Source organism: Botryllus schlosseri, chromosome 1 (genome assembly GCF_051294905.1).
Source record: "Botryllus schlosseri isolate E-star chromosome 1, Bs_hap1, whole genome shotgun sequence".
NCBI classification, from domain to species: Eukaryota; Metazoa; Chordata; class Ascidiacea; order Stolidobranchia; family Styelidae; genus Botryllus; species Botryllus schlosseri.
In genome coordinates this window covers 14,228,794-14,245,314 of record NC_137236.1, presented here as the reverse complement: position 1 = coordinate 14,245,314, position 16,521 = coordinate 14,228,794, and the positions used below count along the sequence as shown (strand labels likewise).

The 16,521-nt window shown below is 40.1% G+C and overlaps 2 protein-coding genes across 3 annotated transcripts in view; one reads left to right on the top strand and one right to left on the bottom strand.

Moving 5' to 3' along the window:
* The window catches only part of LOC145442928 (uncharacterized), a 188,668-nt gene extending 183,399 nt beyond the window's left edge, over nucleotides 1-5,269 (top strand). For both annotated transcript variants that reach the window (XM_080320980.1, XM_080320989.1), the window contains exons 6-8: nucleotides 842-1,356; nucleotides 2,090-2,232; nucleotides 2,686-5,269. In XM_080320980.1, the coding sequence (XP_080177106.1) occupies nucleotides 842-1,356; nucleotides 2,090-2,232; nucleotides 2,686-3,404 (1,377 nt within the window). In that variant the 3' untranslated portion in view covers nucleotides 3,405-5,269. The remainder of the gene's footprint in view (nucleotides 1-841; nucleotides 1,357-2,089; nucleotides 2,233-2,685) is intronic.
* Nucleotides 5,270-6,294: 1,025 nt separating this feature from the next.
* LOC145442755 (metabotropic glutamate receptor 7-like) overlaps nucleotides 6,295-16,521 on the bottom strand; it is a 37,468-nt gene continuing 27,241 nt past the window's right edge. Inside the window, exons 13-23 of the mRNA XM_080320743.1 lie at nucleotides 16,068-16,230; nucleotides 15,626-15,769; nucleotides 14,652-14,752; nucleotides 14,455-14,585; nucleotides 12,300-12,432; nucleotides 10,643-10,843; nucleotides 8,773-9,049; nucleotides 8,628-8,710; nucleotides 8,439-8,566; nucleotides 6,929-6,999; nucleotides 6,295-6,648 (exon numbers count right to left, since the gene is read on the bottom strand). Coding sequence (XP_080176869.1) covers nucleotides 6,939-6,999; nucleotides 8,439-8,566; nucleotides 8,628-8,710; nucleotides 8,773-9,049; nucleotides 10,643-10,843; nucleotides 12,300-12,432; nucleotides 14,455-14,585; nucleotides 14,652-14,752; nucleotides 15,626-15,769; nucleotides 16,068-16,230 — 1,422 coding nt within the window. The 3' untranslated portion in view covers nucleotides 6,295-6,648; nucleotides 6,929-6,938. The remainder of the gene's footprint in view (nucleotides 6,649-6,928; nucleotides 7,000-8,438; nucleotides 8,567-8,627; nucleotides 8,711-8,772; nucleotides 9,050-10,642; nucleotides 10,844-12,299; nucleotides 12,433-14,454; nucleotides 14,586-14,651; nucleotides 14,753-15,625; nucleotides 15,770-16,067; nucleotides 16,231-16,521) is intronic.

The following is a 16,521-nucleotide window of genomic DNA, read 5'->3' as shown; positions in this document are numbered from 1 at the left end:
TTGGCATGTTTTCGAAACGGTACCTCTACTTGTAATTGAGGAGAAATGTACGTAATTCTACGGTCTATATATTTTTGCCTACCAAGGCTTATCAGTAACGGAGTAATTCGACTGTTTTGGAGTACTCTAGCCTGTTTTGACTACTTCCTCTGCATAGTTTACAATTTTCGGCAAAATTAGGCCTAGAACAGTGGTTCTCAACCGCCGGTCCGCCAAATATATCAGATTTTTATATATCAATTTAAAAAATGCAACAAGTTACACGCTTGTCGAATATTTAAATACATGAAACATCAAACTTATAATCGATTTAGAAATTAGGATCTTACTTTTGTGCATTGGTTTCGTATTAGAGAGGTAATGGTCTACTTTTGGCATACGTCACAATGATGCAAGAGTGTTGTCCGAAATTGTTTCTAGCAAACAGCGAAGTCGCCTTTCTCTCAAAGAAAACCGAACCATCACCATCAAGGCAGTGGTCTTTATCAGTACTTCGCAAGCCTCTCCTTGCTGACATTTCATCAAAACTGCGTAAAAAAATTTAGCGTCAAAAATGCAGCAATAAATTAAAGTTCCAACTTTACATATGAGTTGTATACATTTTTGGTAATTAAAGTTAGGGTACATTTTTTAATTTTTCATGGTTCATCGGTCCGCAACATTCGTTTTAGCGTTTTACCGGTCCACGAGGTCAAAAAAGTTGCGAAACACTGTCCTAGAACACTGACTCTTTTACTTGCTTGTAGATCGCTCATCCCACTTCAACTCGAGTAATGATTATCGACATTGCTTCTACTTCTACTCGCCACCAGACAGTAACAAAGGACTATTATACTTTCAGTACAAAGGCATCTACTGCGCCAAGTGGCAAGAGTGGAGGTCCAGTTCACTATGCTCCGGCATCGGCGCCCTGGCGATGCTGTCAAGCCAAGCCTCCGTCATGATAATGGTCATGATGACATCGTACCGCTTCTACAGCGTCCGCAGCCCGTTCAAAGCCGAACGGGTTAAAGCCAGATATCTCGTGGCCGGAGTCTTGGTGCTGTGCTGGCTGCCACCTCTTTTCGTGGCTTTCTTCCCGCTACGCACCAGCAGCATGGCATTTGCGATGCAGCCTATGGCGAAGCTACGTCATTTCACTTCCTTTATCATCGAGAAAGATGAGTTTGGGAGCTTTGTGTACGAGGCTTGGAACGCTGCTAATAGAACTGCGGACACTTTTGGCGGGTTTGGATGGCCCGGTTTGGTGGCGAACTTTTGCGAGTTGTTTTCGGAAGTGTGCGGTGAACGCGGGGAAGCGGGCTTGGTGAACAAGTGGTACGGGTACTACTCTGCGGACAGCGTATGCTTACCGAGGTATGATTGAATTACGTTTATATACTATACCATGTAGGCTAGGGCCGATCAATTTCAAATTTCACTGAATATTTTCAAATTTTTATGGCTACCCCATAAAATTGTTAGGTAGCCTGAAAAATGATGCACAAGAAATTTGGCTCAATTCCAACTAGTAGGAGGAATTGAGCCAAAATTGATATGCAGCGTTTTTAGGTAATCTAACAATTTTATCAAGTAGAAGTAGCATTTCCAAAACGTGTCAAAAGTACTTGTGGATGTAGGAAAAAAGATTTAAAAGTTTAAAAAAGCAGTTTCGATCGTGGAGTCACAAATTTCTAGCAGTTGCTCGGTGTTAGCTACTGTCGAAATTGCGGGATTCGCTAAGTAGGCAATTTTGTCTAGAAAACTGTACAAGTAAAAGTGGAAGCAGTACGAAACGTAACATTAATTTAGATAATAATATTAAGATCTTCGTTGCTTTCACACCTTATTTAACGTCGTTGTCCACTTGCGAAGTAATAATTACATTTATTACACGAGCTTCGGAGCGCCGCTCCTTCGTCAGGTGTCATCAGGTTAATTGTAATTGATAAAATTGTATCGAAATAATTTTTTACTTTCCAAAAATCCAAGATTCCATAAATTTCGGGATCGTGTGAAATTGGAAGGCGCCTCGCGGTCCTAAAAAAGTGTCTCGCGGACCCAAGTTTGAGACCCCTGGTTAATTAAAGTATGCAATTGAATGTTGCAGGTTGTTTCCCAAAGTGGGAGACAGCGGCTGGGGGTATACCGCCGGTGTGGTACTGTTCGACTTTGTCGCTTTTATATACATCCTGTTCGCGTATTCGACGATGTACGTATGCACTGTCAGACGTTTCAGCGCGTGGAACAGCGGTAAGTTTGAGTTGAGTTGAGTTGAGATATATATGAACACGATTCGTTGGTGCGCAAGGCCTAGTTCACCTCTGAACAGAAGTGGTTAGCAACGCTTTCCTAGTATTTTCTTGGAGCAGCCTACTCAAGTCGATTCAGCCTATCGATACCATACTTAAGTCAAGTGGCCATGCGTTAGAATACTTCCAAGTCGACTGTATCTAATTAATGTTTAGTTTGTCATCGCATCCAAATCCGTGTTGAAGTCCGGTAATAGTTGAAATTTGTTTAAAAGTAGTGCGATAATTGAAAATGATTCGAAATTCCACGTCCAAGTCCAAATCGCGCTTTAAATTATTCAAAAATCCGGCCAAATTATCTAATCCTTTTTTTTAACTCTAAATGTAAATTCTGGTCAATATCTCTCTACCCCAGTGCATTTACATCGCAGTCAACCTGAACTATTCTGTTCAGGACACAGCAGAAGCTCAGCCTTCAACTCCAGCGAAGTACGCTCGCGAGAAGACCGTGTCATATGGCGCCGCATAAGCCGGCTGATAGTCACCGACTTCCTGTGCTGGGTGCCGATGTGCATCACGACCATGGTGTCGCTGTCGGGCTACCGTGTCCAGCCCCTGATGTATCAGATATCAGCCATCGTGTTCCTCCCGATAAACAGCGCCTTGAACCCGTTCCTGTATTCCAACGTAGTGTGTAGGACTGTACAGCGCATCGCTAGTAGCGTGAAACAGAAACTAAAGCCAAATACCGGAAACCGAGCCCGCGCTTCCAGTATTCCCGGCGTGGTTTTAAAAGCGCAAACTCCAAGCGCGACTTACGAGACTAGGGCTAGCCGCGACGGGCTGGCGTCTGAAAACAAGAGCCTCATAATGTCAGAGATTGATAAGAACAAGAACGCGTGCACACCGTCCTCAAAATTGATCGCGTCGGACGAAAAGGTTCAAAATAATCGGGACGCGGAGGGTGCCGAAGGTAGCACGGGTGCTGCGGCAGACGGGAAAAGCGTGCTGTCGGAGTGCATCGCGAAATTCGGGTTTCGCCGATTTTTCAGCGAGCGCAAGGCCAAGGATTCCGTGCATGACGACAGGTCTACTTTGCCAAGGCGGCACAGACCGAAATCGCAGTCTACGACAAGCACTGCCACTACGTTTACTAGCTGCGGGGAAGCTTGAAGCGTGCGCGTGAACCCTGAGATCGCGCATGAATAACCGGATAATTCTATTGCTTTCTCATTAAACCAATTCGAGCGATATGCCTGTAACCGAATCCTTGTCTAATTTGTGAAGTGTTTCCGTACTCTAATTCTAATCTAATTTCTGATTTCCTGAAAATTCTACAGGAGAACTGTATAGCGCGAAACGAGCCAAGCTAGCTGCACAGTGCACACGGGTACAGTAGGAGTGTTCAAAACTGACATTTTTTTCTCAAATTGTACTGGCTACTTGATAAAATTATTAGGTTGTCTATAGAAACGATGCTCACCCAATTTGGCTCAATTCCAACCAGTCAAAGCGGAGTTATTTTCGTTAAAAATTTGGATTTGACTGAAATAGTATTTACGGTGGACAATTCTTCAATTATTTATTGTAGCGGTGCTCATCGTAAATACTATTTTATTCAAATCCAAATTTTTCGACGGCAATAACTCCGCTTCCACTGGTTGGAATTGAACCAAATTTGGTGACCATCGTTTCTATAGACAGCCTAACACTTTCATGGGGTGAACAGAAATGTTTAGTGTTTTTTAATATTTGTTTTTATATAATAAATAGAAACTTTCTTCTCCCGTATCAACGCGGTTACTGGCTGGAATTGAACCAAATTTTGTGTACAGGCTTAAATTAGGTAACCTGACAATTTTATTAAGTAGCCAGTAGGATTTGAGAAAAAAAGTCATTTTTGAAGAGCCCTAGTGTACACTGTACAATGTGCATGTATACATACATCAGCCATTGTTGTGCTTATGAAAATGAGCCCTGACTTGGTATAAACTGAACTCGATTATGATTACTGTTGCGTGTCATTACAATTCGGAATTTAATTCAATTTCCAAGTGTTTGGGAATTCGGTAATTTTAATTCTGGTGGAATTTGGAAAACTATGTAGCTACAATTATGATTCTAATCGCATTTGTAAAAAATGAGAAATTTCCAATTGTGCAACTCTGCCTGGGACTAGAGACACTCTTGCCACTCTAATATCGCTTTTTATGACGGTGACTCCATAGTGTTTTCATCATCGGAAAGCATTGTAGTACTGTGTTGTACACGGAGGTGGCCTGCAACGATGTAATTTACGTTTTCGGCAATACTCGAGTAGATTGTGCATATATTGCCCTAGTTGCTTCAACGGTTGTGTTTTTGGGATTCTTGCAGTTATTCGTAACATGTAATTCGGCTAAACTACTGACATTTTACATGTTGGGTTTTGTAACGTGGATGCGGGTCATTTGGGAGTCGATTTGGAAAAATGACCTTTGTTTTCAATCAATTATTTCCCTTAAAAAGTTTACATTTCCCGTTTCCTCGTCCGCTATTATACATATTGTAACTTTTTTAACGTGTCATCTTTTTCGGATGTCGAAATATGGTAACCCTAACTAACGACGACTGCTTTGACCATAACTGCCTCCGCATGTCTTACACTATAAACGAAAATCGTGCGTGGATGCATATCCGGTTTTCGACAGTAATCCAATCCATGCCTATGTATAAGGTGAGGTGAGTCCCGTTTACGCGTATCCCAGGAAAAGCGTAAAATGTCGAAACATTAATTTATTTGCACCCGGAAAACCCACCTAGTTGATTTACGCAGTGTACCGCTGACTTGTGGTCATATCGACGCGACCATGGATTTAATATCTCTGTTTCGCTTTAAGTAAGCGCATATTTCGTACTGCATTATGTGATTGCGCGGATCGCGCAAAGAAATTATCCGCTGTGTGGAAACTTTTGCCTATGTAACCTATTTTTGTAACTACTTTTCGTCTTATTGTTCAAGTATTTACTTGTTATTTTTAATAAAAAAATGCGTAGTATGTTGTGTTCATGCTTCGAAAATGATGATAGCACAAAACGAGAGAATTATGAAACTTCTACAGGAAGCAGTTCCAAGAAAGATATAGCACATAGAGTTGCTGTGAGTATTGGAAGACTAACATACATCGAAATTGGTCTCTGGTACGTAACGAAGTATTTCTACTTTTTCTGAATACTCAAGTACGTTTTGTTAACTTTCTCATGTGGTTATTTTTTAGACATAACTACTTACTGATACATCACTTTGTAAAGTAGAAAGTATAATTTTGAAGATGTTTGCATCTTTTTTATGAGTAGCCTAATGTTATCATAACTTGTTTAAACAGTCTTACATCACGGCAACTGAATATATTCTTAAAAATTGCGCCAATAATTGCAGTGTGAAGTGTCATTATTCATGGTTCGCATAATTCTTACACTTTATGAACTAACCGACACTTATCTTTTTCTTTTCCTGTTTCAATACAAAAAGCGAAATTACACCCACGAAAGCAACCTGCATCACAATGTAAACGCGATCAACAAGTACGCTGTGCCATGCACCGACTAATGTATATATATACTCCTGTATATGCTTTTACAGCAGATCTGGGTAACAGCACATGACTTCCAACATCAGCTGTTTTGATTTTTCTTTGTTAACGAAATGTTAGGATTTTGAAAAAGTCTCCTCTTTTCCGATTTTCAAAATATGGTAACCCAAGTAAAGTCAATTATGTTTAAACATGGCCTATGACTAGGGACGATAAATAACACTTGAAATTGAAATACAGCGGTTCGCGCCAGTGAACGGCATGGGATGCTCGATGGTGATTCCATTATTCAACAAATATTTTCACGTGACAAAGTCGCTAAGAGGAGTCCACGGCAGGCTGCGTTGCATATAGCGAGCAACAACTGTTTGACCTTTTGACACAGCATTCTCGTCAATGTCATATATAAATAGGTTGTCCTTCGCCATGGAGGGATTTGCAAAATCGTCCCCCTCGTAAGGCGACAGCTTGCATGAGACTCAAATACGTCGTTTGCTCATCACCGTTTATTTACTCAACCATACTGAAAAATAGAACGCGCCAAAATGAGTCGTCATGGAACACGAGGCATGCACTGTAGGATACATAGAACAATTTGATAATGTCTCAATCACGAAAATTATCATTTGAACAGATATGGGACTAGCTATAATAAATACCTTGCTATTTCAATACTACCTATTTGAACGCGAGTTAGTAACAGCAATCAGCATGTATGTATATTGTATAGACTACGCACACAAATTCAAGCACAGCTTAAAACACGTGATGGCGTGACAAAAAGACGTTCAGTCGTTGCTTGTGCCAGACTTGATTTAGTATCTTCGGAATGAACAAGGCCGAACCTTCAACAGAAAATGCTCCAATGATTGTTCTGAATGGTGGGATAACAGTTGCAAGGAGAATGATCTATCTCCCATTGAGTTGACTTTTCAAACTTCATTTAGAATATATTTGGCTTCATTCGTGAACTGTAGGCTACTTTCATTGCACATAATGAGGTAAAAAGTTTGTTACATTAGTCGGGGCGGCTCGGCGAGTGAAAGACTGGTAGGAGTTTATTGCAATCACGAGAAGATTAAAACTAAAGGGACTGATGATACTGAAACGCAGGAAAATACTCACCTGCAGTTCGTCATATAGCTGTTTGCGTCGGCGAAGTCGATGCGGTTGCTGACCGATTGTATGACCTACTCCTGTAAGGAGATAGATAGATAGATAGATAGATAGATAGATAGATAGATAGATAGATAGATAGATAGATAGATAGATAGATAGATAGATAGATAGATAGATAGATAGATAGATAGATAGATAGATAGATAGATAGATAGATAGATGGTAATCAACATTTGAATGATGAATACGCAAAACAGTATTTACATACAGAAGATATGGTATCTCCAAGTTGTATAGAACAATATATAGTTTTAAAATCGTCAACTCCGCCGCAGGCCTATATGTAGTGTCAGTTCCAAGGGATTTGGATTCACTATCGAGGAGTAATTCGTCCCATAGTTTATTGCGAATGCAGAGAAATAGATTCTTGATGCCGTTTATACGTGGATCTAGGCCTTCTTTTAGCCTTACCAATTCCAATCCTTTTCTACCGAACTAAATAATTTCGTTTAGTCCTTAGCGTTAGTCAATACGGACATGTGATCGCAAAGCACTAAAAGCGCTACGAAGCTCACGAGTGTTTCATATCACGATACCTATATACATACACACACGACGTAGAAAGATGGTTCGCGACTGGACGTTTCCTCTTTTTTCATAGTTATGCTCTGAAGCTGTCAGTAGTGAATAACTTCTACTTTTTCTAACTCGTGTGGGATTAGTGCAGTCTGGCACGCTAGTGGTTCTTCAGCCTGACCCGGATATATCCCACGATGATATACAAGGCTTCGGGGAACTCCAAATGTTAGCCGATTAACATAACAAAAATCTAATATATATTACACATCCAACACAGTTACGGTAACTCCTCTAAACAGGGTTGTACTTAAGACAACCGGTATTTTAAAATGTTTAAAAAGATGCCTTTTATCAAAAAACAAAATATGCCATGATCGTACAAAACTTTGGAAAACATGGAGCATGAGCCTACGGACAATTTGCAACCATTATAGTCAACGTGTACGATACGGAGTGGCTGGAACCCTCAAAATCGTCGTTGATTCGACAGTTACAGCAGAGCAGATTGATACGGAATGGGTGTTTTGATAATGATTAGACGCCCGACCGTAAGAATGCTGCATAACGATGTAGTCCTCGGTAAAGATATTTTGGTCATTTTATGACAGTGGTCAGAAACCCTATTCGTCGAAGAAGCCATAATTAGCCTATATCTTCAATTATCTATGCCAATTAACCTTGACGTCATAGTTCAAGATGAAAATAGAAAAAAAAATTAAAAACTTTTTTTTAAATGCGCCATGTTCGAAGGACGTTTGTTTCAAATCAATTTTTGTTTTAAATGAAAACCTACCTCTAACTCTGTTCTAGTGCAAAAATAACTACATTCACTGTTTCCGGGATTGTATTTGTTGTCGTCCCGTTGTTAAATAAAAGCTTGCGTATAAATACGCTGTATAGCGTGAGCTGCGTACAAGTACACTCAAAATATACTCACTTCGGCGACAGCACTGAGTTCATGTTGTTCAACGAAGGGCGAAATATGATTTTAAAGCACTTTGGTCCAAAAAAACATATCAACACAGTAGTTGCGCTGAGACTCACACAAATCGACGTTGTCAGAACCTTAACGTAACGAAACCAGGTCGATTTATTCGGAAAACTCCGTACTCAGTAAATCTTATACCCGTTGACTGAGATCTTCGGTATTTGTGATGAATATAGACAGAAATGCCAACCAGATAATACAAGTCGAGTACATGGAGAATCCTAGAAATTGAGAGATCTTGCTGAATAAAACAAAAAACCGTTACAAAATTATCCCAACTCACCGATGTACTTCGTTTCGTTGAATTCAGTTGGAATCTTTCTATTGAGAGTGGCCAGCACAGTGCATACGGTGATTAACAAAAGCGGATATGTCATTGCCAGAAGAACCTGGAGGTCGACCAGATGAGCACAGCCTTGGTATACCACTTCGAGTGTTGGGTAATGCATGGTGATGGCGACCGGGCTAAGAATGAGCCACAGCACCGCCACGATAACTTGTACCATAACAAGTGCTGACGTCAGGGCGATTTGATAGCTCGGTTGCAGAAACAACTTCATCTATAGAGAATTTATATATGTAGAATAGTAAAACATAAAGTATAATGTAATTAATGCACCTAATCTGTAACATTCTGTAATTTTGTGGCGAAATCGACATTCGAAAACATAAAAGTAACTAATATATATTTGCATTCCAATCGTTAAACGTACCACACTATTAGAAGACATCATCGAGATATACCATCCGAAATCTCACCGTCAAAATCGACACATACCGTGGAATATAGGGATTGAAAGGGGCTAGATCGGCACACATATCAACATATTCGACTTTGATGACTGAATTACTACCGTTATGTTTAAGTGTCAATCTTGGAAACTTTAGGCTTACCATATTTCGGAAATCTAAAAACAGGACACTTTTTCAGAAATTTAGAGACTTGCAAAACCGGAGAAGAATTCTCAAAAATCGGTGAATTTTTCCCACTTTGTGATCGGTTGACTACAAGAAAGGTCAACTTACCGCTCAGAGCTCAAAATACCGTTTTTCTCTACACATTGCTAGGTGGTTGACTAAAAAAAAAGGTCAACTTTTAGCTCAGAGTTCAAATCACCGTTTGTCACTCCGAAATACCCGCCGCAGCGTCACTTCTGTGCTAATTTACGGCACATCACTCGCATCATTTTGCTCTAAATGTGACCTAACTTTTCAAAAAAGAGGACAAAATCTCAAAAAGGAGGACAAAAGGGCGACCTCCGAGGACACTTTCAGAAAAGAGGACAAATCCTCTTAAAAGAGGACGTATGGTAACCCTAGGAAACTTGGAACAGTGTTGGATAGCACCGTTAATACATACTGTGTCCAATGTTATGATCGTCATCGCTATGGAACGGTCTGTGCACGTATGAGCATGAGACATTTTAGCATGCGACACTTCAGCATGCGACAATTTTAGGGTTACCATACGTCCTCCTTTAGGAGGATTTGTCCTCTTTTTTTTTCAGGTTATTGAAAATGTCCTCCAAGGACGCTTAAATGTCCTATTTTTTGAGATTCTGTCCTCTATTTTTAGAATTCTTGTTAAATGTAGGGTGAAATCGATCGAAATACAGTAAATCAGCACTAAAGTAAAGCTCCGGCGGCTATTTCGGGAGCTGAGCAGGAAAGTTGACCTTTTTTTGTCAGTCACCTGATAATATGAAAAAACTGTATTTTGGGCACTGAGCGAGGAATTTGACCTTTTTTCATTCAACCGACCATGAAGTGGGAAAAATTTGCCATTTTTTAAAGATTTTCCTCCGGGATTCCAAGTTTGAAAATTTTGAAATAGTGTCCTCCTTTACCGATTCCAAAATATGGTAACCCTACACAATTGGGCTTCCGAAACATGAACATCTTGGTCAAATAACGGGTTATGGGTTGGTAATAGGTGGATTTATGGTTGGGTTATGGTTAGGCTTGGGGTTAGGATAGATATAAGGGTTAATTTCAGGGCTATGTTTCGATTTGGGTTATAAAATTATATGCTGAAGAGACGCATGTTTCAAGTCCAAGTCATGCTCAACCCACTTTTTACATCCTTGCTTAAGTGATATCGAATACCTTGCGTTCAAAATATAGCAGGAATTAATCAATAAATAGAACGATACCTGTCTGGATAGAGATGATCTTGACCTGAAAATGATGACGACTCGCACGGTCTTCGTTAGCAAACCGGCGTATATACACGCTGGTCCTACGCCAAGAATGATCCTTGCCGTGACACACGATGCGAGAGTGGGAGATGCAGTCATGGCGAGAAAGTTGAGGAAACTCACAGTTATTCCGAAGAGAATGAAGAAACTGAGCTCCTGGAATAAAGTCGTGTGTTTGGAGTTTTAAACTATTTTCATTAAAAAATATTGAGGTGTTGAGTTACACGAGCATGAAGACCACTGCTGAACTGATATTGAGTCGGATTGGGACTCCGCATGTTGTCAAACACGGTAAGCGCCGACATATTTCTGATGAGGTGTTTTTACGTAGGGCCTGCTCAAGTTTTGGCAGCAGTTTTTGGCAAGGTTTTCAACAGCGGTTCTCCATCTTTAATAACCGGCGGACACTTACGCTAATCTTCAAGCCTTCGCGGAACCCCAAATTTTCCATAAGTCATAAAAACAAAAATTCACCACAATACACATCTACTACATCGCTATAGATTGCAGGTGCGCAAAATGACCTCTCAATAAACAGAGTGTTAAAAGAACTAAGCCAGAGGTAGGAAACCTGCGGTCGTAGAAGGAAATTTGTGCTACCGTGGACACGTAATTAAACTAGTATGCGTTGGCGACCGTCGAGATGAAAATTGAATGTACGAATTGACTCCCGAATTTTTGAGTCAGTAATTAATATTTGAGAAATTTAATTGCTATTGAAATTGTCTTCGCGCTCATCGCGATTCATTGCACCTTCATTTTTCGATTTTAATGTAGTACCCCTTTTTGCAATCAGAGCCCCAGAGTGCAGAACAGATGCGAACAGCGGGAGAAAATGATGCATGATATAGAAACGCCAACTTGGAAACGTGCGCTCCTCACGAAGGAAATTTGTTTCTGGTACGTTTGGGAGATTCCAATATCTTACCACTATACCGACAATCTTGATGAGAGGTCAAGAAATAACAGCGTGCAGCATAGTGACTAATAGCAATTGGCCCACTCTAATATGCATCATCATTTATAACTTGCCCTAAACTTTTGAAAACACTCCCTCCATAAACTCTATCGCTGACTTTGATCACATGGGCTGAGAAAGGATAAATATTTGATAGTAATATCTAAAACTACTAATATTGATGACGAAATTCATTCGTGAATCTGAAAATTTTTTCGCGCATTGCGCGACCATAACAACACCCTGCAACTATTCAATACATGACCACTAGAGATTTCGATGCGTATAGTAAGACGATGTGAAAAAGTAGATTAGACCGGAGTTCACCGGAAATGAACATGTACAGTTTAACATGGGTATTTGGTGTCCAGTTAGTGCATTGGGACTATGTCCTGGAATGCGGCCGTGGGGCACATAAGTATTCAAAATACGTGGTCAGGTCCGTTTCCAGCTATAATTGATAGACATATTCAGATAAGAGCTTTCTGAAGAGACGAATTCACTATTTGAGTCAATGGATACTTAGTAGCTATTTACGTCCCAATTTGCCCTTATCGATAAAGTATATTATATTCGTCTTGATATTGCATTGTATACGAATAACATTGCATTATCATTTACGACGTATAATACACGCTAATATACTATACTTACATTCCCGGAAGACTTGACCATGATCGTTTTTCGATGAACGATATATGTCACCGTCACAATTGATGTTAGAAGCAGTCCAAGGCAACCCAGCCACGCGCATGCAATGCCGTATTCAGATTCATAAGATATCTCTCTAGAAAGAAATACTGAAAGTAAATTACTTCTAATAGATGTTAATGCGATTGAAGTGCCGTCTTAACGTTCGCAAATTATTATTGAATTATAATTGTGCGCAGAAGTGACATCCAATTCACAGGCATACACAATGACACGCTAAGCAATTTCGCTCGGTCACGAAATTCATACTTGTCATGCTAGTTATGATGGCTCTGAATAAACCTATTTTCAGAAATACATGTTTTTCAGTAAAATCCCCGCTCGTACAGTACCTCGAAAACAGTGGCTCCCAACCTATCACTCCCCGTTTCACTTGGGTAACGATATTTTGTATTACGCACCCCTTCCGACTTCACATGAAAACTTAACCAAACGACTTTCACGTGAATGCATTCATATCATATATAGTATACAGAACGTATCACTGAGATTGTTGACACCGCTTCTTCGCAATTGAATCTTTTTTTCGTGGTTGAATCTTGCAGAGCACACAGCGTAAGTCTCATTCGACTCTCAGCCAATTCTTGTCAGAGGTGGTCAGTAACGAAGTACTTCTACTTTTTCGAAGTACTCAAGTAGTTGTCCTCTACTTCTGGTACTTACTCAAGTAGATCTTTTTTCGCTACTCCTACTTCTGCTTCGTAATATTTTGTGAACTACTTACTTACTTTTCGCTATTTTCAGTTTGTCAAGTAGAAGTAGTTTAATCCCCCAATAAGAAAGATGACCGAAGGAATTTCGGGGCTATTTTCACGTATTACCGACTTTTATTTTTCAAAAAAGTCATGTAATACCCAGAATTTTTGTTGCACTTCGCGTACAGTAGATAACTAGATATGGAGTGACAAGTATGTTTTAACGAAAGTATCGCTGAATATAGCCTAATTTAGATACCGGCTTGCATGGTTGCGCCTATAACAAATATTTCATCACAGTAAGTATGGTCCCCCATAACGTTTGAAACTATCGTTTCGCAATCTAGCAATAACCTATTTTACCTAGTAGCCCATGACGTGTCCTAATCTGGAAAAGTGTACTTAGACTTTTAACGCTAGACCTGTTTTAGCGGACCACCGTTGAAACTTTCTGGAAAAAGGACATAAAATATATTTCCTCTTTTTAGAAGTGGTATTTGTATTTTTCTTTCAATTGCGAGTATTATACGTTGAATTTTAATTATAATTTCTGTTTTTTTTTGTCAGGAAAACATACATGTTTCAGTATAAAAGCAAGTGTAGCAATGCATTATATTTTCCAAAAATAAAGCTATTTACTATATGGCATTTTTACGATCTGCCATATTTTTAATTAACGTATTCTTATCGTGCAAAGTATTGAAGCCGTATTCGACACAACTGCTCCGTATTGCTCTTCGACTGAACTAGGGGTCTTACAATATGGGGGAGGGTGCCATGACATGATATTCTCTAAAACGGGGTGTTCGAGTAAACAAAGAATTAGTATCGCATTCCATATCAATACTCTATCATTTACATCACATGCTGTGGACGACTGCTTATTCTGTCACAAATTGATACCAAGTGGGATGCATCAATATGAATCAAGCTTTCTACACTTTCCCCATACCCCAATTTAGAGCTTTTGACAGTCCATGCGAACGAATTACGATCGTTTTCACAACTACTTACTTACTTGAGTAGATTTAAAGTCAGTCAATTCTACTTCTACTTCAAGTAGTTTCAGGTTCCTTATGAAAAAAGTACTTCTACTAGCACTTGAGTAGATTTTCGCGTCACTACTTCTACTTGAGTAGCTTTCTTGACTACTTTGACCACCTCTAATTCTCGTAGAGCAGATGGTAGGGATAATGTGAACGTCTGGTTCACGTTCGCTTTCGGTGTGTGAACTTCCGAAATTTGAAGGTTCGCGTTAGCAAATGATCCGTGGTAGGCCTGCACTGTGGACCTTTTTCATATACCACAATTTTTTAACGTCATTATAACATCTTTGGTTGAAAATGTTGTTTTACATTACGGTTCATTAGGCCATAATTTGTGACACTCATGCAGTAGCATACGTGATCGTAATCAGATCGCAGCCAGTTTTCTCGGAGTTGGGTTTTTCACCAGGCGGGCAGCGGGTACACATTGTGTCGTTTTCCGACACAAACTCATCGTACGCACATCGCTCGCAATGCCAGCAGCATATCTGAATGCAAACACGGGGTGGAAAAATTCAGAATAGTTTTCTCTCGCATGATATTCACGCCCGGACCTTATCTTGTTGGACTGTAGCCTCCCCGTAGCCGCATGGCTTACTGCATACTGATTCCGTGGTATTCAGTTTCGAATTCGGCGCAGTCTTTACTCTTATGGCTGTTTACAGAAAGCATAGCGAAGTGTGAACTGGAACCAAACTTGTACAAACTTACAATCTACGTAGTTAACGGACAACTAACTACCGTTTTAGTAGTTCTAGATGCTAATTTTGAAAAGTGAGTACTTCTAATTGCGCATTTAAAAATGCATTTAGTTGTAGAACAATTGTAGAAAACACGTGTTGACATTTAGGGTGACTCATGATGACGTTGTTTTGTTGTATAATGTTCTTGCAGCAATTGCTAGGTCAGAGTCATCACTACTAGCAGTGGTCAAGAGGTAACTTTTAATAGTCGAAACCGCTCTCATTTCAAACACGAAACCCCGTCCTTTTTAGATGCTGATTTTATCCCCAATATTTCTTCGTTCAGTTGCATTCAGTAATTCGTATTGTATGTTATTAGCTAGTGCGTTTTAGTGAGACCATTTTCGGATTTTTAAAGGGCGTAAATTCCTGTTCTATAGTTCTAGTTTTTAAACGTAAGTAGCTCTAGTTCTATTTCTAGCTTCGTTAAAACGTCAGAGCTTCCACGGTCATCGGCAAACGTGCTTATGGAAGGTCAACCCGCAACCCTACATATGTACAATCGGAGCAAATCAAATGTATAGTTTCCAGGTCAATGAATTGTCAATTCAAACGCGAACCTTTTAGGGTTCCGTGCCGTTTCTAAGTCATTCCAAGACATTGTCGTATGAGTTGGACACGATTCCTAAAATTAGAAGCGGCGGGACATGCCTTAACAGTCCCAATTGCGGAAACACAGCGCACCCCAGAGGTCAAAGATCGGTACAGTGCGCATTATTATAGTATAATGGTTGTCAGTAGTTGGTATGATGAACCTTAAAACTAGATGAAACAAAATACTATACCCTTGTTATCGTAGTCTCCTACTATTTCCCATCTTTGTCTGAGTGTTCCGGTTGTAACTTCTTTACCGGCGTCGTAACGAAATACATAGAAGCTTGCCAATCCATTTTGGTTCGAGTCGAAATACACATGCTTTCCATTGGCATCTGTCCATACAGGTAGCGTAAATTGATTAGGTGATGACGATTTCTTGCAATTCGCTATTTATTTTATTGCGCAAAGGACACACGTGTCATTATACTTCAAAATGACTGCGAGTGGGGCCCCGATCCGAGTTTTCTATAGTTCGAACAGATGATAACTCAATCTGTGGAATGATCAGCTAAACTTTCAAGCGATTTACGATGCATTTGTTACGTACTAAATGATTATAGACATTTCGCCATGTCCAAATTCCTTTGCCCCGCAATACATTACTGTACGAGTGTACGTTGACCAGCTCACTTGTGAAGTTAATCCGCTTCAATATGGGAATCAGCTTTGTGGCCAGATGGTTTGTTCCATTATGCATCGATATGGCTGGACACAATCCCGGAATCCCATTGCATTCGGAAGCGTGGAACTGTCTCAGTGCGTGTATAATCGCAAGCATAGCATTTCCAACATGCTACAACGGAATGCATACGATTAACTGGAGGTAAAATTCTTTAATAAATAGGCATAAGACTGGAGTGCTTCCACAGCGAAACACAGGCTAATGGGAAGGGCAATTACCAGCAAAAGCTAGTTGCAACAAGCATTGCGCAAGCAGAATATCACAGCTGTAGTGACCAAGATCCGAACCCGCACCAGAACTACCGTTGGTAAAGCAGGGTCACAATTAGAGCGCCACTGCATCACTCCAAATTCCTGCTATATTGCCCCTACGGGGGTAATTACCCATGCGTTCAAGAAACAT